This window comes from Falco punctatus (genome assembly GCF_963210335.1).
Source record: "Falco punctatus genome assembly, chromosome: 11".
Lineage (NCBI taxonomy): Eukaryota > Metazoa > Chordata > Aves > Falconiformes > Falconidae > Falco > Falco punctatus.
The window spans coordinates 14,457,984-14,485,279 of record NC_137591.1 but is presented as its reverse complement, the minus strand read 5'-3'; the positions used below and the strand labels follow the sequence as shown (position 1 = coordinate 14,485,279).

The 27,296-nt window shown below is 40.4% G+C and overlaps 1 protein-coding gene across 2 annotated transcripts in view; it reads left to right on the top strand.

Annotated features, from left to right (window-relative positions):
• The first annotated feature begins 4,606 nt into the window (after window positions 1-4,606).
• Window positions 4,607-27,296, top strand: part of ADGRL4 (adhesion G protein-coupled receptor L4) — a 76,784-nt gene continuing 54,094 nt past the window's right edge. Inside the window, exons 1-3 of one of the 2 annotated variants that reach the window (XM_080406895.1) lie at window positions 4,607-4,687; window positions 5,149-5,209; window positions 6,716-6,865. In XM_080406895.1, coding sequence (XP_080263021.1) covers window positions 5,188-5,209; window positions 6,716-6,865 — 172 coding nt within the window. In that variant the 5' untranslated portion in view covers window positions 4,607-4,687; window positions 5,149-5,187. The other variant, XM_080406896.1, reaches the window with a different exon arrangement.

The following is a 27,296-nucleotide window of genomic DNA, read 5'->3' as shown; positions in this document are numbered from 1 at the left end:
TTACAACTACCGTAGTATGAGCAGTCCCAGGAGAACATAAACAGACATGGAAACCGAATTACTTTATCCCTTTTAGCTGTGAGGATCTTTATACTCAGTCTATACATCTCTTCTGTATTATAGCAGATGCAGAAACAGAGCCCAATTTCAGGGCAGTTAATCTGGCTTTCAGAAACATTGCATTCACTTTAAATACCCTCATTTCATGACTTCATCCAAGGTAAAGCAAAGAGCAGAAAGAAACTGGCTCTGAACACTGAAATGTGCAATTTCTTTCAGATGGACATAGCTACGCAGATTTAGTAGGATGTGTGCATGCATATGTTTATGTGTGTTTGTGTGTTTATTGCTTCAGAATTGCCTGGAGTTACATCATCCCAAGAGGTACATTCAGCTGTGTATGTTCAGATGGAATATGATGTTTGCACATAAAATGATAAGGATTTGTGAGGCACTCAGACAGGACAGTGAGGTGAGGAAGTTATAAAGCAGATGCTAACACTACTTTTGGGCTAGAGTCCTCTGAGGTAAGCTGCTCCATCATAGACTAGTCTGTGTTCGAAAAATGTTTTCCCTGGATTTTTATTTTAAAACTAATTTTGACCAACCATGAAAATTCATTATTTTGTCCTGGCATTTAAGTACATTTTCAATTGTACCCAGATTTTATTGACTAGGAAAAAAACCCTAAAATTGCTTTAGTGACCAGGATAAAGGCAATATATTTCTGTAGTATAAAGACCATCTAAACTTTTGAAGTGATAGGATTTGGTTTGAAACCAATAAATTAATCTGATATTTTTTAAAAAGCAGCAAGCATCAGAGAAAAAGCTTCATCCAAGGATGTGTCAGAATGCAGTCCCCTCCTTACTTGTCCATCCCCAGTCTGTTCTACATCCCATTTTCCTTTTGTCAGCAAACTTGGTGATTCAAGCGAACAGTCATTTGTCAAAAAAAGCAAAAGCTGAAAGGAAAGGTCACGATCATGTTTTTATTATTGGCATTAAATATTTATCAGCCCAATTCAGTAACAGATACATATACAGGCTTATGTGATAGAGATGAATGTATGATTGTGTGCATGCATGTGCATGTGGCTGTTCTGCACACAGAGAGTGGATTATATTGGAGCACGCTAATGATGGGCTAGATACTGGTGTCTGAGGGTGCTGAATATACATGGAACTCAATAGCAAGGAGGCTGAAGATGTATGAACCCTACCTGGAGTGTTCAAGATCTCTCAGTCTGATACACACTTTCACCACCCACTCTCAGGATGATCCATGCTGGTCTGAAAGTGGGGTTCGCAGTTACATTTGTTAAGATGCACATCAGGCAACATCTTTTGGCTCTTCCTAAGTATCTACTGGCATACTTAATCTGTAATTTGAGAAAGAAATATATATCACGATATACTACACTTGGTTTTTCCCACTGTAATATAAAATCGCAAATGTGGTGAGACTCTTTGGTAGATACCTAGCTAGCAGTCCAAATTTGATTACACCAAAGACATAAATATCTTTAGTACAGTAGAACCTGGTTATGCTCATTTAAAAGAAACACTTCTAATACTAACTCTGTTCAGGTTTTGGTCCTTTGTTGGTACTATAGGCCGTTTCTGGAATGAAAACGGTTGCTCTATATTTATCTATATTTATCTTTTGAAAGCTACCCAAGACTGAGCTCTAAGAAGTGTTGACTTCCTTCCCTCATCAGCTTTGGGTGTTAGTTTCATAGCATTGTCTACACAATCAGTATCCCAATTATCTTCAAACCCACTGTGAATAAATACATTTCTTCATGATGCAAAGTTTGGAAAATATCCAGTAATTTCTAAGAGCAGGCTGATGTCTTCCTATCAGTTCACCAGCATAAAAAGCAACTCGAGAATTCTAGTGTCACACATAAGATATTGTAATCACAGTGATCAGTAATCAAAAATGTGTGGTTTGAAGTCAAGCACGTTGACCTGTGTATATTCATTTACTTATGCCCTCCTAACTCAGTCTTGCAAAGATAAATGAGCCCATTTATAAAATGAACAACATGTTTAAATACAGAATTGGGGCTTTGCTTCCAATATGTAAGAACAGAAAGGCTGTCTTTTGGAGTGTTTCCACAAACCATTTATTTTTAATGCTTCTTTATTTTGAGGCAAGCAGGGATGGATTCTGTAGGACTGATATTCCACATTCTTGTACCCTTTTTACTGAGTTTAGACATACTCTCCAGTCTTCCAGGAATATGCATGTATGCACAAGTCCCTCCTCTCTGCCTAAAAGACAGGTACCCATCAATACTTCAGTTTTGTGACACCTCAATATTTTCTTCTCAGTCTATTTTGAAAATTTTGACAGCACAAATTTGAAAGTGTCTGCTTTCTCATGTGTTCACCTGCTGATCTCCACTTGTTTAACTCCTTATCCTTACATGCCAATAGATATCAGTAAATCCTCCTGGTTTAATCTCCAAAATGTCTCAGAAATTTCCCCTTCCCTCTTCATTCTCCCTATAAAATCTTTGTCAAGTCCATCCTTCTCCACATCCACGCCTACTGCGACCTTGCTGTCTTCAGCCTCTAAATGACACTCACATTAGCCAGTTTTTAAAGTAGTCTAATGCAAAAGTAATCCACTGCTCCCAGTATTGAGATCTCATTAAGATATTCCTAAATCCCTCTTCTTCACTGTCTCCCTATTGCCTTCTAAATCTGATCGAAGCTCCTTTTATCACCCAGAGTTCCTCTTGACCTAACCTTCCTTCTTCTGTCCTTGCTCTGTTCTTCCACATCTTTCTTCTTTTATGTGCGCTCTCCTCATCCATTTCTGGCCACAATGTAAACCATTCACCAACTACACCTATGCTTTTGGTGTTGTCCACTATACCTGCAGTTCATCAATACCATTCCAGATGGAAAGTACCAGGATGTGATTGGCATAGTCCCCTTGATAAGTTTGAACCATTGGCTACTAAAAAGAAAGTTATCATGTACTTTTCTAGCAAAAAGGAAAGGAGACATTTGTCTTCTTATAGTGAGATTATGGTTTTTTTCTGAGTCATTCACAATTCCACCTGTGTACTTAAGCCTTGAATCAGAAAAGGAATTAACATTTTACTACAAATTTACCATCCCTATGATTCATGAAATTGCTCTTCAACCAGTCTACCTGAACATGCCTTGCAGAAAGCTGATGCCTAAATAAAATACAAATTTACATCTCTGACTTTTCAAAAGTACATTTTCAGCTCTTAAGACCTGAATTTTAGATTGTAGCTTCTTGCTCTCTCCACTTGCTTACTATTAAACATCTCTTAGCTTGATTTTGGGGACTAAAAAGACACAAGACAGTAAGATATATCTTCTGTATTATATGCTTTACTAACCCAGCCCTTATTAGTGCACTGAAATGTAGCAGCAGGATCTGTGTTAGTTCAGACAAGGCAAGCTTACAATTCAGTGCATGTCAGCATGAAGGACAGGACATACAGATCAAAGCTTCCCTCAGTTCATCTTACTTTCTGTTCCTGTGTCTCCGAGCATTAGATTATGGGAAAACTTAACAAAACAAACTAACTCTTAGTCCCTTCCTCTCTTCCCCTTTAAGTGCTCCCCCCCTCACAAAACCAAACAGGAGAAAAACAGTCTTCCGACACCTGGACCCTTTGTTCATTATTCTGCAGTTCATCGAAAATTAACATCCGGTTACTGAAGCTTCCGCTCCCTCTGCCAAGGTGCTACAGAAGTACTTTGTGCCAGCCAGACATCTACGTGCTATTTCTACATGCCTCACACCTCCCTGGCCTGAGTAGAGTTTAACCCATTGAACTGCAGCCAGCAGTGACCATGAAGCTGGAAAGTGACGGTAAGCAAACAGTTCCTAAGAAGTTTAGAAAAAATGTTGCCACATCCACAGACAATTCCTAAAAGCAGGCTGGTGCTTTCTGATCAGTTCCTTACCAATGTCTGAACCTCAAAACTTTCTAGTCAGACTTAAGCTGCTTTATCACGATGGTATTCTACAGCCTCATGTCCATTTTACTTAGTTTAGAGATTCTCCACTTTTCTAGTAGCACGGCTGCTTGTGCATGTCCCTCGGCTTCCATCTATAAAGACAGGCATACATCTGTGCTTCAGTTTTACAGTGCTTCAATATGTGAGTCGTCATTTCCAAGAAGCTGGGAAATGATGGTATGCACAACATCCGTAACAAGATTAGAGAAACTATTGCCATGTCCATGCACAATATAAGTACATGCTGAACTCTCATCAATTAGGATGCTATAACAAGGATAGAACCATTCTCATGTGTAACACAAAGACATGCCAAATGCTTTACCAAATTGGCTATACTGATTATGTCCTATTACACAGCACCCACTATTTTAGTCCCACAGCCTCATAGAAACTTCAGCTCCTTTGGCTTTTGAGATTCCTGGCCATACAATTGCCTTCCTGCCTTTTGCCTCCCTGCCTATACATCTTTGTTTTCCTCTCAAAGTGGAGTTCAGTGGATTTCCTGTACCTCCTCACAGGCCTTTATCTTTAAAGCAACACCGCTTGGCTGCAGTAAGGCTATATCTCAAAATCGAAGAAAGCAGTAGAAAGGACGACTGCAGTCATCCAAGACTGTCTCCAAAACAACAGGTCTTGGAGCTCACATATACTCAGCTCACCAGGAAAAGGTGGAAGGAAGCATGTAGACCGTTACCTCCGAGCTTTTAAACCCTGAGCTAGTTACTAATCTACTCCGCCTCTTCCTCACCCTCCCTGATCTGCTCCACCATTCTGCTGCTCCTTTACTCCTTCTGCCAGAAGGCTGCAGTCCCAAGCAGCTCCTTTAACCCGTGCTTCTCTAACCCAATCACCCCTGCATCACCTCTGATAGACTCTGCAAGACCCAGGCTCCTGCTTCTCTTTTACTTTCTCATTTATTCCCTACTCGCCAGAAGACGAGTTCCTCAGCCTCTCCTGACTCCTCCTGTCCTGCCTGTGAGTCTCAGGAGCTTTTGGAAACGTGGAGTTTGGACGGAGGGCAGTGTCAGGGCTGCGCCTGCACCAGGGCGTTGCTTTCCTGGTAGGCATGTGTGTGCATTTTGCACATGATCCTACATTTTAAGGCAGGGAGTTTTTTTCTGTGACACAGGGACTCTGCACCAGGCACTGCACAGCAAGAGCATCACCAATGAAACTGCTTCCATTCCTAGGTAGGTGAAAGCTACGCACTCAGGGAGCGAGTGACAGGTGGGAAGGGAGTGGGGGTCTGGTAAGGAGAAATGAGTGTGTTGGAGGTGGTGGAAAGCTGCTGGGAACACGGGTCTGAAAGTCCCCGTATCTTTGATCAGACCTGCTACTGGATTCGGTAATTGCATGGTTAACATCATCCCAAAAGCAAATCCCACAAATGCCAGTCTTTATCTCACTGTGGGTGTTGTTCTGTAAAAAACAGAAACATCACGGGTTACCTTGGGTTTGGTTTGGGTTGGGTTTTTTTCTCTCTCTCCATCTGCTTGGGAGGTTTTTAGACTTCACATGCTGTGGACAGTAAAACAGTAACAGAATCACACAGGTTTCTGTTTTAAACTCTGGAAGATGGTCTCCTCTCTCAAAAACAGAGGGAAAAGATGAAACTTGGTGATATCCAAACTGATTTGCATTATATGTAATTGTTAGAAAATCATGTGGAATTTTCAAGCTTTTGAATTTTTTGTGAAATTTTAATTTGTCCAAGAAAACAATGCTTCAGTGAGATTTCCTGAAGCAATGAAATTTGTACTTATGACACTAGGCTAGTGAATATCCAAAATAATATTTGGGTAGAGAAAAGCAGAACTGCAGGAGAAGACAACAGCTAAAAGGCTCTTTGCTTTCTGCAACCCTCACTATGTCCTGCTAACAATTAATAAAGTACAAAGTAAAAAACATACTTTCCCTTCCGAGTTAACTGCCTTATTTCTAACCGGTTACAGGGTGTGTATAATCATTCAGTGAGCTGTGAGTTTTCTCAAAGGGAGTGATTTCTTTTTTCTTTGTGTTGAAAAGCATATGCATTCATACAATGGGAAAGTAGTTACACCATTTAGGAATCGTCCAGTAGATGGAAAAAAGAAGACAATGCTTCCATAATACCGAAATAGTATTTTAAGAGATTAAATAATTTTGTTAAGTTTTTAAACCGTAATGTCATAATGCTGTAAATATTGAGACATTTCATTTTATTCTCACAGACGATGCATATGTGTTAGCTACACAAGTGTGGAAGTGCTTGTAAAAATAAAACCTCTCTTCAGGGGAACCCTCTTTGGTATTTTCACTTGATGTGTGTAGGGCAGTTTGGATTACACTCAATATATAATTCAGAGTGCAAATAAATGTCTGTGCTTTCCTGGAAAGTACTAGAGAGCCTTGAAAGCCTTTCAAATGTTTTCCTCAGATCACTGAGTAACTTCTGCGCTGGTTACCAATTTTATACTGATTGAGCACATATACAAGTTCTTAATCTACAGTGTCTGCTATTTCTAGCATGTGGGTAGTTTTACCAAAGAAGTACCTGCAGTTTTTGGTCCTGCCCCTGCAATATAACTGAATCTGTGATGATGTTAAGTTTACTGGAATACACCAATTTTGTGAATACCTTGTTCCCAGATCTGATTTTAGAGCTCGGAATGGAGTTCTTCAGATAAAGAAACAAGTTTGGTTTTCTTTTGTGTCAGTTCTGATTTCCAGTCTGCTGGACTATGGATGCACTTCTGCAAGCTGCAACATGACATGCCACAAAGATGCCCGGTGTGAAGTTCAGGGTGGAACAACAGGCTGCTATTGCTCCCAAGGATATACGGGAAATGGCATAACGTTCTGTTACGGTAAACAGATTTTACCTATATGCATTGCTTTTATGTGTTCACTCGAAAAACTTACTCGAGAGTCTATTAGCTCAAGGATTAAACTTCACATCACAACACCTTACACTGGCATGCTTTCAAAGCCAAAAAAAATTTCAGTTTCTGAGAAATCTTACAAGCTACTCTCAGCCTACTATTTTAGTATAACATACTGTGCATCTTAGTTGAGTATGACCTGTTTTCCAGCTTTCCTTTTCCATGAGGCATGCTGATGTATCTCCTCTGATTTAGCTTCAGCAATTTCCCTTGTGACTCAGGACTTCTGAAGCTTGGAGTTGGCATGGCTGCTACTTTACAGCCCCCACATCTCACGCACACATGCATAGCACTAGGCCACTCTTCTCAGCAGCTGATCATGATCAAACACAGCTCCTGGGCTACTCTAGAAGACTGAGGAGGTGTACGTGCCACAGAGACGTGACTGCATGTGAGGCCAATGTTAATTTCTCCACTACAGCTGCTTGCAAGGGAAATATGCCAGAAATTCTACAGATGGGTCTGCCTCTGGATACTTCTATCTTCCATCCAAAGAAAAGGATATTTTCCCTACCTTCATTTTTGAGTTGTCCTCCACTGTTAATAGCTCTGGTACTTATTTCTCTCGATACATATAGCTATGTCCAGCTGCAGGCAGGCTGAAATTGCTATGAATCTTGTCAGTTTTCAGTGTCCTGAGAAGTAGTTATAAATATTAACCATCTGTTTGGTCAGCTTTTGTGTTTCATGCATCTTGGGAAATTTAGCAGCAACAGAGGCGCTTCAGTTTGGTGTGAGCACAGATGAGCGACCGACGTTTAGTTTGGATTTTTATAGCTCATTTGCCACGGTGCACTTGGAAGTGCACTTGTTTTAGGAAAATTTAGAATGCAAAGACTTTTTTCCTAAGAAAACTGCCTACCTTTTTAAAGCTGGGAATGCTTAGAGAGAAATACAGCTGGCTAAACTAATGAACAATAAGGAATCATAAAATTCATATAATGATTTAGATTGGAAGAGACCTCTGGTGGTCATCTGGTCCATCTCCCCTCTCAGAGTAGGTGCAATTTAAAGAAGGTTGCCCAGGGCCTTGTCAAGCCAAGTTTTGATTATCTCCAAAGATGAAGACCACACACCTTTCTGGGCCCCTGTCGCAGTGTTTAACTACCGTAACTTTGAAAACTTTTTTTCTGATATCTAGTTGCAGAGTTATGTTAACTTTTGCCTCTCACATGCACTTACCACTGTACATTTTTAATAACAGTTTCGCTTCTTCTCCTCTGTAAAGCTCTGTGACACACACACCACCCACATTAGGTAGCTGTAGACAGCAATATGATCTCCCCTTTGACTTCTCTTCTGAAGCCTGAACAAATCCTGTTCTCTCAGCCTCCTCTTTGCATCATGTGTCACATCGTCACTAAACATATTCCTTGAATTTAATGCCAACCTTGCTCTGAATATAGGTCAATCATTATTTGTCTGTTGAGCTGGTCAAAAGAAAATAAGGCAGAATGGCCTTCACCACACTAGTATTGTATTTGCACTAATTCAATTTTACTACCATGAGCAAGCTGGTTGATTTGAAAGTTAAGTGCACATTATGTTTACAGAGTCAAGGGCCTGTGCTTGTGAACAATGCAGAGGAAGAAACAAAACAAGTCAATTTTTAGCAATAATGCCTCACACAAATCAAACCAGCATTTACTTATCTTCCATGAACTGGTATCCACTACATTGTCTGTACTTTTCTAGAAAGTTGTGCTTATGAATCATCAATTAAACCTACAGTTACTGACATTTCTGTCCTTCTTAAATCCATCCACTTTATATGTATCAATTATGGTGTTATAACGTCCATTTGTGTGAGGATGGATTTAACTTACTTTCCTTGTCCTTTTTTCTCATACAGTATCTTTTTCTTACTTTCTCTTTTGCCTGTATTTTCTTAGGGAAATCCAGATTCAAAATTCATAAAAACATTTATTGAGCATTTAAAGAAAATTCAATACAGTGAAATACATATTCACAAATCTTGTGAAACAATTAATTGTTTATTAGGAATTATATGAAGTGTTTGGAAACTCAGCCTTTAAAATAATATTTCCAATGTCAGTCCAGGCAAACCAGCTACTAGAGGTATTTGTGATGCTTTGCAGTTAAGTGGCAAAGGTTTGAAGCAAGGCTCATGTCAGGAGACCACTGTTTTCTCCAGTAAAATACCTCAATAGCCCCCAAAGTCACTTACCCTCCAGCTAAGCAGCAAAGCTTGTATCAGCACTGTGGGGCTGTTGCCCCTGCAAGAGAGATGATGTTTCTCTAGGGCAGCATGTTACACGGTGTATTATTAATATTGTGCAGGAGTCCCCTAACAGTGTAAACAAGTAACCTGAATTTTAAATGGGTAGGTTCTAAAGAGGATTAGAAATATAGGCTAAACCCTACCATGAATAGTTTAAAGCTCCAAAAATGCAAACCAAAACCTCAGTTCTTTAATGATGTATTAGATCTTGCTGTTCTGCGTGGTGAAAGCAGCTAGTGTATCTGCTGTTCTAGAGACAGCTACACATTTTTCTTCAGTTAATAATCTTAGGCTTTAACAAAGATAGTCCAGTCACCTTCAAAGGAGATCATGAATTTTATGTGCTAATACAGGCATTTTCTAAAGAGCATATATGGTACATTGTATTTACAGATTTGCCCTTTTAGTTAGTTAAGTAGGTTGCAAGAGTCATAATTACTGTCAACAACATTAGTAATTGTGCATAGCAATGAAGCAACTTCTTCACTGCACTTATCCTGGTAGACAATTAAACCAGAACAGTTGTCATTTTGAGGGTTTATTCTGGAACAAGCAATTCAGATTCTTTCTCCTTGTAAAAATGTTGAACAAAACCCACCAGATTTTACGTTAGTCCTCTTAAGGCTGTATAGCTGGAAAACTGTCCCTTTTTATTTATACGTACATTCTCACTGTTTTTAAAAAGTTTACATTTGTTTGTCTTTCACTTGCTTGTAATACCCCTTAAATACTAGTAAAAGTTCTTTCTTTGCAAGCTGTGTTTTCAGTGTGATACACTTAGACATTTTCCCTTGAGTTTACTGTGCTGCAAAAGGCAATAATGCCCTGTTACATTTATTTCCTAGCACCATTATTGATGAATCATGAATCACTGATGTCAGCATACCTTAGGAATGGGGTTTGTTAGTTTTTACTTTGCTCCCTTTGCCAGCTGGCTAAGTGACTGCAGAGAGCTCAAGATTATTGGATTTGCTGTGTATAGATAAAGACATATAGATATGAATTTAATTTCCTGGTGTCAAAGTCATGGCTTTTAAAATAATTATCCTCTTACGATCTTTCCCACAAGATTTCAACCACTTTAAATTAGGTCATGTTTTGGACTTTCCAAAGGCATACTTTGGCCAGTCTAACAAAAAGCTAATCCTCTTCATAATCTCATTGTCTTCAGTAAGAATATGTGCAGAAATGCACATAGTCAGGAGAATAACTGATTGTAGGATCTGGCGTCTTTTGTATATTGGAATTATATCTTACATAGCAATAAATTCCTTCTGTACGGTATCTTCCAGAAAGCTATAAACGAGTCACCTTGTCAAGTTTTACACCTCTGAGGTACAAAACACTATCCCATTCTTCTTACTTCTTCTTTTGTATTTATATTCCTTGTTTTATGTAGTATTAGATGAGAGGGAATGGCCTCTGAAAATATAACTACGTGCCTTTTAGGGCTCAGTTCTTGGGCAGATGTGTCTTTTGAATGTAATGCACGAGGCTTTAGCTTCACATTATCATACACCTAATTGAAGTAGCACAGCTAGAGCTCTTGGCATAAAAATAAAAATATGTCCAGATAAGACTGATTCATAGACAAGTTATCTTCCTCTTGTGCAAAAATGCCATGCATGTTTTTACAGATAAATAGCATATATTCGCCACTTCTGTAAATCCATTTCTTTGTGTAGAAAGTCAGCCATATAAATTAAGTGTTGCTCATAATCCCAGCTTTCTTCCAAAAGAAAATTACAGGAAACAAACAAAATTTTGGATCCTTTAGAGAAGATTAGGGTGGAAGTAAAACTTCATAGATGCCAATATTTTATTTTTAAAACAGAGGGAAAAATGAGTTGGCATCATCGATGCTTTCCTAAGCAGCTCTGCTGTTTCAATACTGGCTGCTTCTTGATTGCTGACTGCCAATTTGCTGCTTTGCTGGCACACTGCAGGAAATTAAAGTAAACAGTGTGATCACAGTGTTTACTTTAACTTTGTAAAATACGGAAGGAAAATGAAGCAGTGCTGTTTGTTCCAGGAGGGTAGGCAGGCAAGCAGGAAAAGTCTGAACACAATATCCCTCCCAGATATCCCTGCACAATATTCCCTTGTAAATGTCACTTGCAAATTATATTGCAAAATTAATCAGTCTTACTTGTAAAATACTTACAGCTCTTCCAGAAATAGTGATCATGGACTTATGCTATCAGGGAAACTTTGTACTGAAACAAGACACTGGATCTTTTTCTGAAGTCCAGTAGAGGAGGATTTACCATTTTCCAGAGGCAAGAAATACATCAGTGCAAAGTGGTATTTCATATCAAAATACAGAATCCCTGTTAGAACACAGATCAATTTGTGTAAACTCAGCTGAATCAAATTGAAAACCCACTCAATATCTGAACACAAACATATTTTCTTGTTTTACTAAGGGTCATATGATGAACTCTCTGGCTTTTGCCAGCTGTAAAAAGGAGCTTTCCTGTGAGACATCAGCTCCTTGCTCTAAGGTGATGTCACTGTGTCCCACCATCAACCTTTATTGCAGTCACTGAATTTCTTCTGATTCACTGGTGTCACCATTGCCATTCTGCAGCACCCAATTGCTGTACAGTTCCAAGGGAATTTTTAACTTTCAAATCAGCATGATCCTGTAAAACCACTGTGTATAATCATTTCATTCTATCCAGAAGTGTCCTTCAATAGAAAATTACCTAATCCCAATGCCAGTTCACCAGAAGAGATTTTTTTGTTTTGGGTTTTGTTTTTTGGGGTTTTTTTGTTTGTTTGTTTGTTTACCAGCAGTCATACAACACTGGATGTTACTTCTGTGTTTACTGAATAGTCTGAAATCACTGATACGGAAGATCCAATCCACACACTTCCTAAATTCATTTCACTGCTATCAGTTACCACAAGCTATAAAAAGGCAAATTGCAGCTGCTCTAGCATAGCACAGCAGGAGAAAGATATGCCTTAGCCAAACACTAATAACAGAGCTCAACACAGTGGGTGACAGCTTGGAAAACTTGGGATGTGCTACAAGGGAGGCCAAAGCAGAACACCGATTCCCAGCCCTTCTGACATGCTCCTCATAGCCTCTGGGCTCATCTCTCACTCTCCTGTACCCTTTTCTCCACCTTTTCCTGTGTCTCCCAATCTCTCTTCCTTTGCCGCCAAATTCTGCTGGATCTTTCACACAGTTTCAGGGTGGACCATGGTAAAACCAGAGCACAAGCTGTGTGAAAGGGCAGAAGCCATCTTCAAATTCAGAATTCCTACTCAATGTTTAAGTGTCTGGCTTTTTGGTGATCCCAAGAAGAGTTTGGAGGCACCATCCTGTTTGTTGCATATATAGGCATCATATTTAATTAAGCCCATGCCTTCAGGGTCCCTCTCCAGGACATTGAAAGTTTTCTTCCCTTCCATGTCTTCATCGGCCATAATGTAGTTGAGAGTTTTTCACCTTTTTTGAAGTGCAGAAATTGACTGCTGAGCTGTGCAGTGTGACCCAGCTGAGGTCACACTTGATCCCACATTGAAATTTCTGGACAGATTAGCCGGGAGAATTTGATATTCTGGTGCATGACAGTCCGCTTGCCTGGGACAGTGTTGGTGTTAATGTACACGTTAACATAGCATGTTCCTGGCTATTTGGGGACCTGTGGCTTTATGTATGGCTTTTGACTTTTCATGTGCAAGATGTTACACTTTTCTGTGAATTTGGGAAGGGTTTGATGGCTGTGATGTATGTAGACTGCTGGGGACTAACCAGCTGTTGCATGGTTGCCTTCCAGTAGCGAAAGACAGAGCTATGTTTATGTCCCTGAAAATAGTCATACCCTCGGCTAACACTGTTAGACAAGACAGTTTTTGTAGAGTTGACTCTACTTTTTATAACCGAAATTGCTTACTGTATCTAGCTACTATTGAAAATATATTTCGGTTGAGGCTTTTAAGAGCAAATCTGGAATGTGAAAGGGGATAGTGGTGTGTTACAACAGTGCCTGGTGATGCGTGTGAACATTAGTCAGATGGAAAACAGTGCAGGGTGTTTGAAGTAACAGTACAATCCTGCTGAATAAGACATGGTGGAGGCTGTCTTACTCCAATTGTCTTACCTCTGGAAATGGCTGAGTCCATAAAATTTAGACTCAAATTGTTTCATGCATTCAAAGTGCCACGTCCAGTTTTCTCACTCATATGAAAAACTCCCTGCCAGTTTCTCACTTGAATGAGATAAAGAGGAATCTTCAGAGCGTTAGCTCTCCTTCCTAGTGCCAGAAAACACAGTTCATCTGGGCCAGAGATACAGCCCACTATAACCGTTTGTAAGACTGACCCTGACTTTAACAAGCCTTGGACCAAGCTCATGATAGATTCGTTATAGTCACAGATCTGAGCCAAAAAAAAAAAAAAATCAACTCTATCCTTTTTTTCCAGTTTTTGTTTACATTTTCTTGAAACGGTACTTTAAGCATGACTAAAATATAGTAATGCATTTTTTTTTTTAATGGGCCAGGAAGAAACAAACTTCCTCTTGTTACATCTGTAATCATATCCAGTCTCTCTTTTAAATTAGTCCTTTTGCATCTAAAAGAGAGTTTTAAAAACGTGTGTAAATGATGTGGTAGAAAAGAGTTATTTGTCTCAAGAATGTACCCAAACTTTCTAGCTGATCAGCTGCACATGGATGGTTTCTTTTTTGTTTACTTCAAAATGTGTTTTAACCCTTGCCAAATAATGCTGATTTCCTTTCTTGAGAAAATACTCTTTTCATCCGGTTTTATGGTACTAAGAATCAATCAATATAGTACATGTTTAGAGGATGTGGGAAAATTCATTTAAGGAGCTTTAAACATTATTTCAGAGCCTGCTTACTTTGTGTTTACCAGAGGTATGATTCACTTCCTGTATCTCCAGCATCTGAAGTGGTCCCAAAAGGTCCAACAGTAACAATACATCCTTCTCACTTGCTGGTTTGAAGTAAAAGGGTGGAAGATACTTCCAGAACATGTATACTCATACATGTATATTAAATGTACACAGGACCTATATAGTACATATATATATATATATACACCTATAAATGCCTATAAGTAGGGATGTGACTAAAAAGCAACCTTTCCTATGAAAAAATGGAAAGCAATCTCAGAATTGTCAGTTATATTCATTCTGTGGTTGTACAGTTGAAATCAGCTTTTGTTAAGAAAAGACCGGGATTTATTGGAAAGAGTTTGCTTTCATAAATTCCGCTTCCTTGAGACATCTTCTGTACGTGCACCATCTACCTGCATGTGGCAGAGTCCACTGCAGCCATCAGATCCTGCAGCTGCCTTTGGGGCTGTGAGGGTAGCGTTACCCACGTAACAAAGGATGTATCATAAGGAATTACACACATAAGAGACAACGATGTACTTTCTGCATAGCTACATTGATTTACATATAATATCCCACCCATCTGGCATACTCATTTTACTTTTGTCTTTGTTTAGTAACTCATAGAGTTTGATAATAGAAGTGTTCTCTTTGTCCTAAAGAGGACGAAGCACAACAGCAATTTTCCTTTTTGTTTGTTTGTCTGTTTGTTTGTTTTCCTCTTCCAGAATAAACTGACCAGGAGTGGTGAGGTTGTCTGTAACCTCATTTGAAATGTGTAATTTATCTAGGATGATATGCTGGTGCACAGTTTTTTCTGTGTATGACTGTGAAAAATTGCCGACTGAGCTGTTGGCAGACAGAATATCAAACCCCGCTCAGCCCTGTGTGTATGAAAGAGTTTAAGAAGGTAATTGACACTTTGGGCCTCTATTTGCCAAAGAAAGAGATAATGACGTCCTCCAAGAAGATTAGAATCTAACCAAACATTGTGCTCTAAATATAGAGCACAAAGCCAGGTGATGTTTGTGAAAATGCTGCTGGGCTGCAGGAGGAGGGGGCTGAAGGACTGCAGTTTTGCACTGTATATTTTTTAGGTACACAGATTTAATTTAGAGATTATGGCTTGAAAATGAAATTTACAGTATGTGTGGGTTTTGGCGATAAGAAATTGATTTTGTGACCTTGGTACACACTAATTGAAATATCTGGCACTGTGTTTTGCTGAGGTTAAAGGAAGCCCTACACGCCTGGAACCGCATTCTTCTTTCACCTTGAACTGCGCTGTTAATCACAACCACAATCGCTGGCAGGAAGGAAGCTGCTGTTTTGCTGGGGTACAAGGAAGCTGAATAATCTCTGTTCATTGTCTAATGGATAGGCTGTTGTGCGATTACTTCAGGCAGAGTTTAAGAGATTCGCAATAACTTCAAAATGGAGACTTCTGGTGGAATTAACATTCACCGAGTAGCAGGGGCCGGAGCTTCACCTGCTGCCAGGCAGTGGAGGGAGCGAGCAGGCAGGTCTGCGTGGTGGTGGCACAAGGAGTCTCCTTTCATCTGCCCACTGCAAGCGTGGCTGCTTGTTGAGGGCTGAGACAGCTCTGGCCTCTGCTCTTTGTCTCTGTGCCCGGAGATGATACAGGGAAAAGGCAAAAGGCTCTCTGGCTGTGCTCTTCTGCCTGCTGTTCCAGTGGCGGGGAGGCGAGAGCAGCGCACGAGCTGCTGTGCCCCTTGGGATTGTTATTCCTGTGCATCTTCCCTCTTGAAAGGCCGGCTCTAGCATTTAGGAAAAGCAGCTATGCCCCAAGGGACTCCACTGGTGGGGTTTTGATTTAATACGTCTGCTTTACTTAACCGGGTTTCTGTCTTAACTTAGACTTGTACAACTGTGACAGCCTAAAGTTGTCTATAAACCAGTGTGGCAGGGTGTCCTATTATTTTGCTTATTACTTAATGTTACACATTTACTAGGTTGGCACAGGATCATGTTTTTCAAAAAGGAAAATGAAAGCTCCTGAAAAGCCTTGACAATAAATGGTTATTTGTTCAAAAACAGCCAAGTCCAATCTCTGTTTATGTTAGTAGGCTTCATGTAATAGTGTTGCAATAAAGAAAAATAGCTCTTCAGGATATGCATTGGCTTTTATGTTTTATTTGTAATGAAAGCTATGCACATAGGCAGCAATCTACATAAGTTACAGTGAGAGAGAACATAAGCATAGATGGTGACTTGCATGTTTATATATTTAATATTTATTTGTGGCAAAGTGTCTGAATCTCAGTTTTAAAGAATGTGAAATTAGGCTGAGGTATTGCAGTTTTCATTCTCAGAAATTTCCAAAGGAACACTAGCTGAATTCATCCCACACCAGGAGACCGCTGCTCCTCTCCTGCCCCATCCATGCAGCGGAGCTGCAGGTCCGTTCCCACGGCTGTTGTCCTACCTTTTCATGTTCGGTCCCGGGCTGGGAGTGGGTACAGTGACCCTTACTGCCCTCCTAATGTTGTAATGGTTTCTGGGTATCCCCCAGGTTCAAATGGGCTGAGCAGCACAGCCCTGCATCACAGCTGGTGACAGGAGTGTCAGGGAGGCAGGGAGTTATTGCAGCAGTGATCTCTGCATTACATGAAGGTCTTCATCACTGATCTCGGTAACATCAGAGGCCCTGAAAAAAAAATGTCAGAGGAACTCCACAGGATGTTGGTATGAACTGAAAGAGGAGTTCAGTTAAGCTCTGAGGGCCTAAATAGGAGCTCTGAGCCTTGCATGCGATAGCTCTTTGTGGTGGTGGGAAAGGAATAGGTCAAAAATCATGTTACAGCAGATGCTTTGCCTTACTTTTTGTCTTGAATAAATCATTTTGCTGGGTAGCACTGAGCCTGAGGAAGCTCTACCATTTCAAAATCAGCCTGTAAGAAGTTCAGAAGGAAGATCAGTGGAAGCTGGAGGTACTCAGACAAACAGGTTTGGGCCCTTTGTACCTATCCAAAACATTTTGTTATTTAGAGCAATGATGAAGCATGCATCAATTCATAAATACAACCCACTGTGCAACATAAAAACATCAATATTTCTGTCCCATTGTGTAAGGGATATCTGGAGCATACAGAAAGAATTTCATCTCCTTAACTACCACAGAGAAAATGGGAAAGGCAAATAGCCTTCAGAAGTGATTTGACTTGAAAGCAGAGATGAGAAGTTTCTAAAACTTAACACAACTTTACATCTGGGCCAATCAAAATAGAAACTATGTGGGGTAGCAGTTGTAAACGATGCAGGGCTGTGATCTGGCTGCTTTTTTAGGCTTGTGATGCAAATCTTGGTACATTGATTCCACAAAGCTTTCATCATACTCAGCTCCATGGTTAAAATTTAGGAAATTCTTAGTAAAGCTGTCTTTAGAAAACGAGGTCGCTTCAGGGGTGCGTCATACAGCGTCACTGCTCTTACAGGAGAGGCTGGATATTCAGTCCTAGGTGTGTCAGGGCACAGTGGTGGGCTACAGAATTGTTCAGCTCTATTTGTATCATTTCGCACGTGAGGTCTGAGGCTTAGACAGATGTCAAAGGAGAGGCTGGGATAATATTTATACAGCTGTGGGCTGCAAAGAAGAGAACTGTTAACTGAACTTTTTCTACAACCTCTTGAATAAACAGGTAGTATGCTAATACCACAAAATGCTTCTTGTTGGAGGGAAGGGATGTGCTAGAAGGCTTCTGGGCTGTATTCTCTGTTTCCAGAGAAACCTATTGCAGCTTTTATTAGCTGTAAAGCACTTTTGAATTTTTACTCAAGGTTTGGTCTTAGACTGACAAACATTCAGAAAACCTTTAACCTGACAATGGCACATTACGCTCAAGGAATGCTGTGCAGACAGCAGCATGCAAATCTGAGCTGGATATTCAAATGAGTAAGGGGTCTGTGCTGCAATACGGTCATACAGGTTTGAGTCTGCAACAGAAATCCAAGTGCTGCTTTCACTGGCAGCGTGGTAGAAATAGTCTCTTGATATACCTGCTGCCTCTGTTCTTGTTGCACTAAGCAATGTCAAGAGCACGGATGAGTACAGTAATGTATTTTATTACAGCTTCCTGCAGAAGGGGTGATGCTGATGACTTTCCTCCAACAGGGAGGTGACTTATGATTGACTTTTGCAAGCCACAATGGCTGTAGGACACAAAGCCACAGTTAGGGGTGGATTTTCCACAGAAATATATGTTGAGCACTTTTGAACTGCCTGGCTCTATCCTAGGTGGCTAAAGGAGGACTGAGTTGTTTCAAAAGAATAATCCCAGTTGTGGGTGCTGAGCAATTGAAAATCTGTCCCTGAAGTGCTTTCCCCCCCGCCCCCCCGCCCCCCCCCCCCCCCCCCATCATCTGTTGGCAGTTTGGGCTTTTGATTGATTTATTACTTTATTTTTAACTGCAAAGACCCTTTAATTAGGGAGGGGAGCTATGTGAATGAGCTGGAGCTGCTGGTGGTAGCAGCTCCTTGCTGTTGGAGATTCAGTAATTAAATAAGTAGATAATATCCTCCTTATTGAGAAGATTTAGAAAATCATAAGGACTTTGCATTATTAGAGTGTTTAACATCTGCAAATGGAGGAAAAAACCACCATAACGGTAATTTAGCTGCAATGCATGTGGAGGGCTCTTTTTCTTTCTTTGAACAGGCAAACACTAAACAATTCCTGAATCCCTCCTTGTTACTTATGTTTTCTTCTTGGTGGTTAAAAACCCCATAAAGCAGAAATTGAAGACTTGCTATTAAAATACTTGCTGACAGCTCCATTCAAAACATCCTTTCAAATAGTGCTATCACATCATGATTCATCTGCTATTCTGATATAGTTGCTTTAACAACAAGTACCTTCCTTCTTGGTTAGGGCCCATCTCTTTTCATTGGAAAATTCTTCCTTTAGACACTTCACCGAATCTTGGCTGTAAACAAGTCTTTCCCTGGTGTGGTACTGTTTGTGTTACAGAATGGATTGTAACCTCCCAAAAAGGACACTAACAGGCTTATTGGGGATGAAAAAATGAGAGGTGGTCACAGAGTGAGAGAGAAACCCTAGCGTTTTTCACCTCCTCCCCTGTAGTATACGGGTGCAAGCGCCCTGCGCGATGAGCACAACCAGTCAGGGTTTCTGGCCAGGCGTAATGACCCCGCATGCCCCCATACCCAGCCAGAGCAGGCAGCACCGCGCTCCTGTGCACTGACTCTACCCTGGGCCAGTTCCTCACCGGGTGTAAAGCAGCACAGCGCTATCCATTACTGCAGCCTGATGTACCTCCCACCACCTGAAGACCAAACCCAGGAACATCCTGGGGATTAAGTGGTCCCCGGTGAAGCAGGGTGAATTTTGAAGCTTGAAGTTAGAATTATTTACAGTCACTTTAACGGGACAACAGCTGCTCTTTACGTAGCAATGAGCCAACAGCACTGAAAGAATTTGGATCTGAATTGTAGATGGATGGATTTCAATTTGATTCAAGTAGCTGGACTGCACGATTCCGTACTGTAAGCTCTCAAAGTCAGAGCTTGAGAGAAAAATCATTAATTTGGAAGCTGATACTCTGAAAGACTTTTATGAAGCAATATATTTTCATAGCAGACACAGATCAATTTAAAAGTAGTAATCAAGGGCCATGTGCTACGTGTTCACGGACAGAAAATGTAGAGAATCTAGCCAGAGCCAGACACTTAACATTCAGAGCATTCAGACTAGCACCGAGGATATTGCCTCTATGGAAAATAGTATGGTTCAGAATTATAAAGTATTGTGAATTTGTGAGATAATCACCATGCTGTGCAGATATAAAGCTGCTGCCAGATTGCTGCCAGAAACAAGCTCAACATAACTTTTCCAGGCAAATTTGGATTTAACTTTTGCACAAATTTCGGTGGGAGGAAGTCTCTGCAAATATTCCACAGAAAAGATGTGTTCAATTCTTGAGACAAAAGAGAAAATTATAATGGAACCCATGGAAATGACTTTTTATCATCTTTTTGAAAGGCATTCTCTAAATTTAAAGTAACTGCACCAGTTTTCATCAAATGAAATTCAGGCCTGGGCATCTTTCCCTTGCCAGTCCTAAGAATTTTATGAGATGTAACATTCCCTTAAAAAGTAAAGCATCCACACGCTACTGGTTTATGTCATGCAAGTAATAGCACTGTACAAACCCAAAATTTATATTTACTTGGATACTACTACAACCAAACACCGCCTGGAAATTTTTAACCTTGCTCCCTTAGTAGTCTCTTTGGCGATACTTATATGAAAAAAACAGTGGCCACTGACAGTGACCGATATTTCAAGAGGCTGATTCATTTCATCTCTTACGGCAGTCATGGATGGACTGCACTCTGTGCCATGCTGTGCCTGAAATCAGATCCTCAGGCATTCAGGATTTGTACTTGGAGCCAGACGTGTTTTTCACTCCTTTGCTGAGGTCGTCCCCTGTCATGACTTGAGGCAACCTGAAGGCACCTCTCTGCGCACCACTCTCAGGTTGATTTTTCTCCAGTTTTCCATATCAGTCTTTACCAGCCAGGAATGATAACAGGGAATAATGAGTTCTTTAACAAGTGGCTTTATTTTAGCTGATGTGTTAAAGTTTAACCCCAGATGGCAACTGAAACCCACACAGCTGCTCACTCACTCCCCCCAGGTTGGGATGAAGGAGAGAATCAGAAAAGTAAAACTCAGAAAACTCATGGGTTGAGATAAAGACAGTTGAAGAGGTAAAGCAAAAGCCATGCACACGAGCAAAGCAAACCAAGGAATTCATTCACTGTTTCCCATGGGCAGGCAGGTGCTCAGCCATCGCCAGGGAAGCTGGGCTCCGTCATGCGCAACAGTTACTTGGGAAGACAAACACTACCACTTCAAACATCCCCCCCTTCTTCTTCCCCCATCTTTATATGCTGAGTACCACATCATATGGTATGGAATATCCCTTTGGTGAGTTGGGGTCAGCTTTCCCAGCTGTGTCCCCTCCCAGCTTGTTGTGCCCCCCCAGCCTGCTCGCTGGTGGGGTGGGGTGAGAAGCTGAAAAGCCCTTGACGCTGTGTGAGCACCGCTCAGCAGTATCTAAAACATCCCTGTGTTATCAACACTGTTTCCAGCACAAATCCAAAAAAAAGATGAAAAATCATAGGAAGCCAGTTCTCAGCAGTTACAGGTCTTGTAGAATGTCTTGTTTGCTGCAAGTATTCAGAAACATTTTTATGTTAAATGTTCCTAACTATTTTGTGTCACTTCATTTTGAGTGAATTGAGGCAAAATTTTATTTGAGCTGGAGAGTCTGGTTAGACCTAGAGTCTATTTACATTTTTCTACTCCTTGAGCTATAGAGTAGTAGGGAAATATTCCTTATAAATACACACATGTATATAGCTTACACTGTCTATGTACATTTAAAAGGTACTGAAACTATCTGAATTCCTTTTATCTATACAAAATGTCCAAAACCTTAATTCACAAATTTTAGAACTGCATCAAGTAAATGTGGTTTGTAAACAAATTAGAAATAAATAAAAATATGTTGTACTTAAGCACTCTGCACATAGTGTAACTGATATAGATTAGGACAACGGAATAATTTCACAGGTTTTTCCACAGCACACAGAACATAGTGCTTGGGGAAAAAATTCTTTTTTTTCATTATGTAATGTGGGATCTATTAGGCAGCTGCTGCAAATAGCTAGAGTTTTGTTTTGTTTTTCTTTTACATCACTAAGCAGATTCGATTTGGGTGGGTCGAGTTGCTTGTAGAGAGTGAAATTCCTGAAAGAGTTTATTACCTCTGTGTCGGTTTTTACTACATCAGTTCTCTTCATGTTAATAGTATAAGTAAACAAGGTATGCAAAGAAAATGGCAAGGTTTTTACCACTGATTTCTCCTTAGAAAAGCGACATAACATAGTGGTATAAAGACAAATGACTGTGTATTACATTGCTATATACCAATCTATAGCATGCAACTAGACAAAACCTTAGAAAACCCCAAATGTTGAAATTTAGTGAGACTAAGAAATGAGAATGAAACCTTCTCTGGGATCTTTTGGAGAAATGTTAAAATTAATAATTAACTCCTAGCTGATTTTGGTTTTATTTCTCTGTACCGGCCTTTGACAGCCCAGATGCAAACTGCTTTTGGCTGGTCTGCCTGTGGGCTCCCATTATTATCAGTTGGGACAGAAAACCCTCCCTCCCATATTTGTATAGGTAAAGCTGGTCACTGCCTCTTCCCGCCCCTGTTCTTTCTACTTTCCCTCAATATATTATCTCTGTCTTGATTGGTATTAGCAACATCTAGTAATTTAGTATCATCTGTGAATTTAATTCTCAGGCTGCTCATCTCTTTTTCCAGAGCATTAATAAATATGTAAAATAAAACTGGGCTTAACACCAACTCCTGTGGCAACCCAACTGGATGCCTCTTCACAGTTCAGTGCAGTGCTGTTTGTCATGACTCATTATCCTTTGTTTACATTCCTTCAGCCAGTTTTCAATCCACATGACAGCACTCTTATCCAAGACATTATAAATTATTTTTCTAATAAGATTTTGTGAGCCACTGTATCAAATGCTATACTACAGCCCAGATATATTGCAGCCACTCTGTTCCTTCTGTACGCTAACCCAGAAAATGGGGAAGAAGAAATTACATTTGTCTGGCATGATCGGTTCTTTGAAAATACAAACTATTTATTGGTCATGGTTCCCTTGTTGTTCCAGATGATTTTTACGCTGATATTATTTATTCCATTATTTTAGAAGAGATTGAGAGCAATCAGACCAGAAGATAACTGCAGGCTCACGCTGCCACTCTTCCCTTTTTTCTTGGAAGACTTTCAGCCATGGCCAAGATTCACATCAGGGGTTTTGAGGCAAAGGGAGCAGGGCATCCCCCATGTGTACCTTTCAGCAACGGGGCGTCACATGGGAGGAGTACCACCAGAGCACAAGGAATGGCAGAGAGATAGGACTGGCTAAAGCTAGGCGATGTAGTCAGAGAGAAAGGACAGAAAGGCATGGCATGGTTGTTAGGTGAGGGAGGAGGACTGCCACGATGGTCTGAAGAGAAGAAAGGAGAAGGGGAAGTCAGAGAGAGTCTCAAAACTGGGAGTCAATTTGACAGGGGAATTCTGAAGCTGTGGGCTCTAGGGGAGGATCCTCGAGCAGTCATTCATTCAGTGCTTTTGTCTGGTGCTTTCCAAACCAGGAGCCATGCCTTGCTCTCTTTCACAGCGGTTCTTGTGCTGCTGTTTGCATCACCTGCCACTTGGGACTTTGGAAAGCAATTTAAAAAAAAAATCCGGTTTCTCTGTACCGGTTCAGATGTAGGCATCATGTCTGTGCGCTGTGTGGTTTGTATCTGCAGTCCATCTCTTCTCGTGCCATCTGGGCCATGCGGATAACTGGGGAAAGGAGCTTTTGCTCTCGTAACAGCATGTTTGGGGCTTGTTGCTTACTCAAAACGGAAATACACAGACAGACCTTGCACGGGCTTTACCAAGAGCTATTCCTGCCTGAGAACAGCAGGATCACACCAAGGATCAAATCCTCTTTGTGGAGGGATTACACTTCCTGCCAAATATGTGACATGGTTCAGTTTAAAGCACATACAGAATAAATCTGTGACAAGACAGACATTTAACAGTGGCTTAGTATCCAGGACTGTCATGGGAGACAGCTCTCAGCATCTGATCTGGAACGATCTTCTGGTCAATGTCTGCATGACCTTGGGATCTACCTCTCAAATAATTTCTAGTTATAGTGTCTAATGAAGGTTTAGTACTAATTTCTATATACTGCACAAGTGGGGATTTGTACAGTTAACTTATAGTGGGACATGACCCCTGAGAAGCCACTTCTAAAGAAACTAGTTTTCTTTTCTGCCAGTTCTTGTCACTGCTCTGCAAATCTTCAGTCTTCTTTGTGTCGCTTACCCATGCTTATCCTTGGACATTAAAATGCATTCATCCAAGAGATAACAGGTTTCATTTTGTATATCACTATGGATTATCCTGTGAAAACAATGCTCCTGAAAATATGTGATGGCTGACTTGTATGGAATCTGTGGATACTTTGTACATATTACAAAAATTTCAGTCCAGCTCCTGGAAAAAAAAAAAAAAGAACAACATAAACTTGCTGAAGGGGTCCCTGTTCCTTGCAGTGCTGAGTGCCTGCTCTGGGTGCTCCCCAAAGCCAAACATCCTGCGCTGGGCAGAGGCAGAGGCTGTCACGTCCACCCTGGAAACTAGCTGCTAATGCACTTAATACCCTGCTCAGACTACTCACTTAGGAAGGTATGGGTAACAGCAGAATGAGATTTTTCCTTATACAACTATGCAAAAACGAAAGAAGAAAGAAAAAAAAAAATGTATAAGGAAGTTTTAAACCAGATATGACAGCCTTAAGCATTTTGCACTACTTTCCTGCTCTGGAATTAAAGAATGCTTAAAGCGGACTAACTTGGGGTATGTCAGCATGGCTATATGATCCCAGGATCCAACCCATAGTTCAAGATTGTACCGATTGGAATAATGCTCTCATGAATAAAATAATGCAGTATAAAGTGTTGTTTATGATTTCTTTTCTCAGCAGATTAGCTATGTACATCTTGTAACACAGGCTGGCTCTGTGGAATATCAAGCACAGCAAGAGGCCTGTTAGAAAATGAATTACATTATCCAGCCAAAGCAATATCAGAAATGTCCCGGAGTCTACACTATCTTAATGTTGATTTAAAATCATATATTCACATTACCTTTTTATGTCTAGTAAAGCAATGTGATGGAGCCTTTCTTTTGCCAAAGTTGTATTATCCCATTTCTCTGAGTTAGGTAAACTGTAATGTGTCTGCTTTACAGATGGGTAAACTTAGCATAAAGAGAGGGAAGCCATTGTTTTCAGTCAAGAATGCCCAAATGTAAGCACCATCATCTATATTGGCCATCCGTAGCGGCAGTGGCTCTGAAAATAAGCCTCTTTCCATTCATTTATATGACAGATTATTTTACTTAAACAATTCTTGGATAAAATACATTAGGCATCCCTAGGGCAGGAACTTGAAATCAAGACTCGAGCATGAAGGCATTACCTTCCCGGCTGGAGCGATGCACTCACGGGCTCGGGGCATTGAATTGCTTTTGCCAAAGGGAGCAGCTTCAGTGGGAGGGGTGGGGGGCGTTCCTGCTCAGGCACTGCCTGAGGCTCCATCATTAGGGTGCCCTCAGGACCAGAAGAAAGCAGGTTTGTTTAGGGCTGCCTTTAAACTCCCATGCGCTAAAACCCTGCTTATGAAAAGGACATTGCCACTACCTCCTTCTCTTTCTGCTTTTCTTCTTCCCGTGTTTGAATAAAAGTGACTTCAGCTGCACTGAGTGCAGCACAGGTTCCCCCAGGTGCATTAGGCACACTATGTTTATAGACCCTCATTCCCTTGGCAAACATTTCCCAGTGGAATTGAGGCATCGCTAAAAAATAGGGACTAGGCTGCTTCTCAGTGGCAGGGTCAAGGCAGTCCTGAGCATATCAAGGAGCACAACACAGGCATTTGTCAAGGTCCTGGTTTTGGTGCCAAAATCCTTTTGTCAAGTTGTGACTAAAGGAGTAAGTAGCCACAGAGCAAGGAATTAAGAGTACCCCATTCAGCAGCCCGTCTTTTCCAGCTGGCATTTTGATAAATGTTGTATAAATTATAGTATAGTATAAATTATAGGCATATAAATTACAACTAGTAGCATAGAATATTGGACCTGCTGGGGGTTTTAGCCTGCATGTATGGCATAGCCAACATACTGTTTCCATCATTTTAATCACCTTTGTAGAGCAGGTGGCTGATGCAGTTAATGCTGCTATCATTTTTCTTTCCTTGGGTGATTTGCTGTGATGACAGTTCCGTCATTTCATTTTAAGTATTTAAGGCTATTAGGAAGCATTTTTAGGCAATCATCTAGTACAGGCATTTTCAAGCATGCCTAAAGCATATAGGGAGTCATCCCCTTTCACACTGCATATTTCTAAATAAGTATATGACATGTTCTGTGTTAATCTGCAGAAAAACTATGGACAAGATCACCAGCTGTGATAAACTGCCTAGCTTAATTTAGTTAGATAGAGTTATGCCCTTATGTTCCAGATGGGGATCAAGCCCAACACCTTACAATTGCAAAGATTTCAAAGATGTGAAACATTTCTAAGATCATTGAAATATATATTTTGCATTTCAAAGATAAAATACAGAAACCAGTATGTCATCAAACCATTTAATTTTCTTCCAAGTTTGAGAGTAAATTGACAAGAGATCAGCAATTGGCAGGAGAACAAATGAAACATATTGAAAGAGCCAATTTGCTAGTATCGAGGGAGGCAGATGTGTCAGTTTTACATCTGCTCAAGCAAAGTACTTGTTGCTGTTTTTTCTCCTCCTCCTCTTAAAAAAATATTTCTTTATCTAAGGGTTTAATTATTAGATAATTGAATAATCCTTTATCAGTGACCAAGGAGCACTCTGTTCATTGAAGAGCCCCATTCATCACAGTGCTGTGATTCTGGCAGTTGCGGTTTGTTTATGGAAGTTCATGATTTTTTTTTCCCAGAACTCGTCACACCTGACACACACCAGATTTCAATTGCAGCTGAGTAGTTTCCTGGGCCCCAATACTCCAGATGCCAATTTACTACCTCTTTCTTGAACTAGCTATTAAAAGGGAAGGAAGTGGAAACAGCACTGAGATTTCCACTGACAGCCTGCTTCAGGATTTAGGCAGACTTCATGGCAATAAGCAGCAGAAAGAAAAAAAAAAGAAAAAAAATGCAGGTAAGGGTAAGTGCTTCCACGTTTTTAAGTACAGACAGCAAAGTGGGACCCTTACATAGTTACTCCCTCTGTGAAGCAGGTAGACAGGCATGAGTTAAGTCTTTCAATAGGTGTTAGACAGAGCTGTAGGTCTGAAGTGTGGTAGCAGCTGCTGTTTGAAGGAATATGTACAGATAATGAAATGAGTAATTCTCTGCTCTTGACTTTCTCAGTAACTATTTGCTAGTCTCTGTTCTCTTTATTGTTGCCTTATCATCTGTCATATTTTTGTAAGGAGGATTTTAAAAATCTGTCAAGAAAATGAGGTACCACAGTTATGTATTTCTTAATATTTTATTAATTTTCAAGGAATCTGATATATGGTATACCCAGGGTGTATATGCAAAATTGGAAAACCGA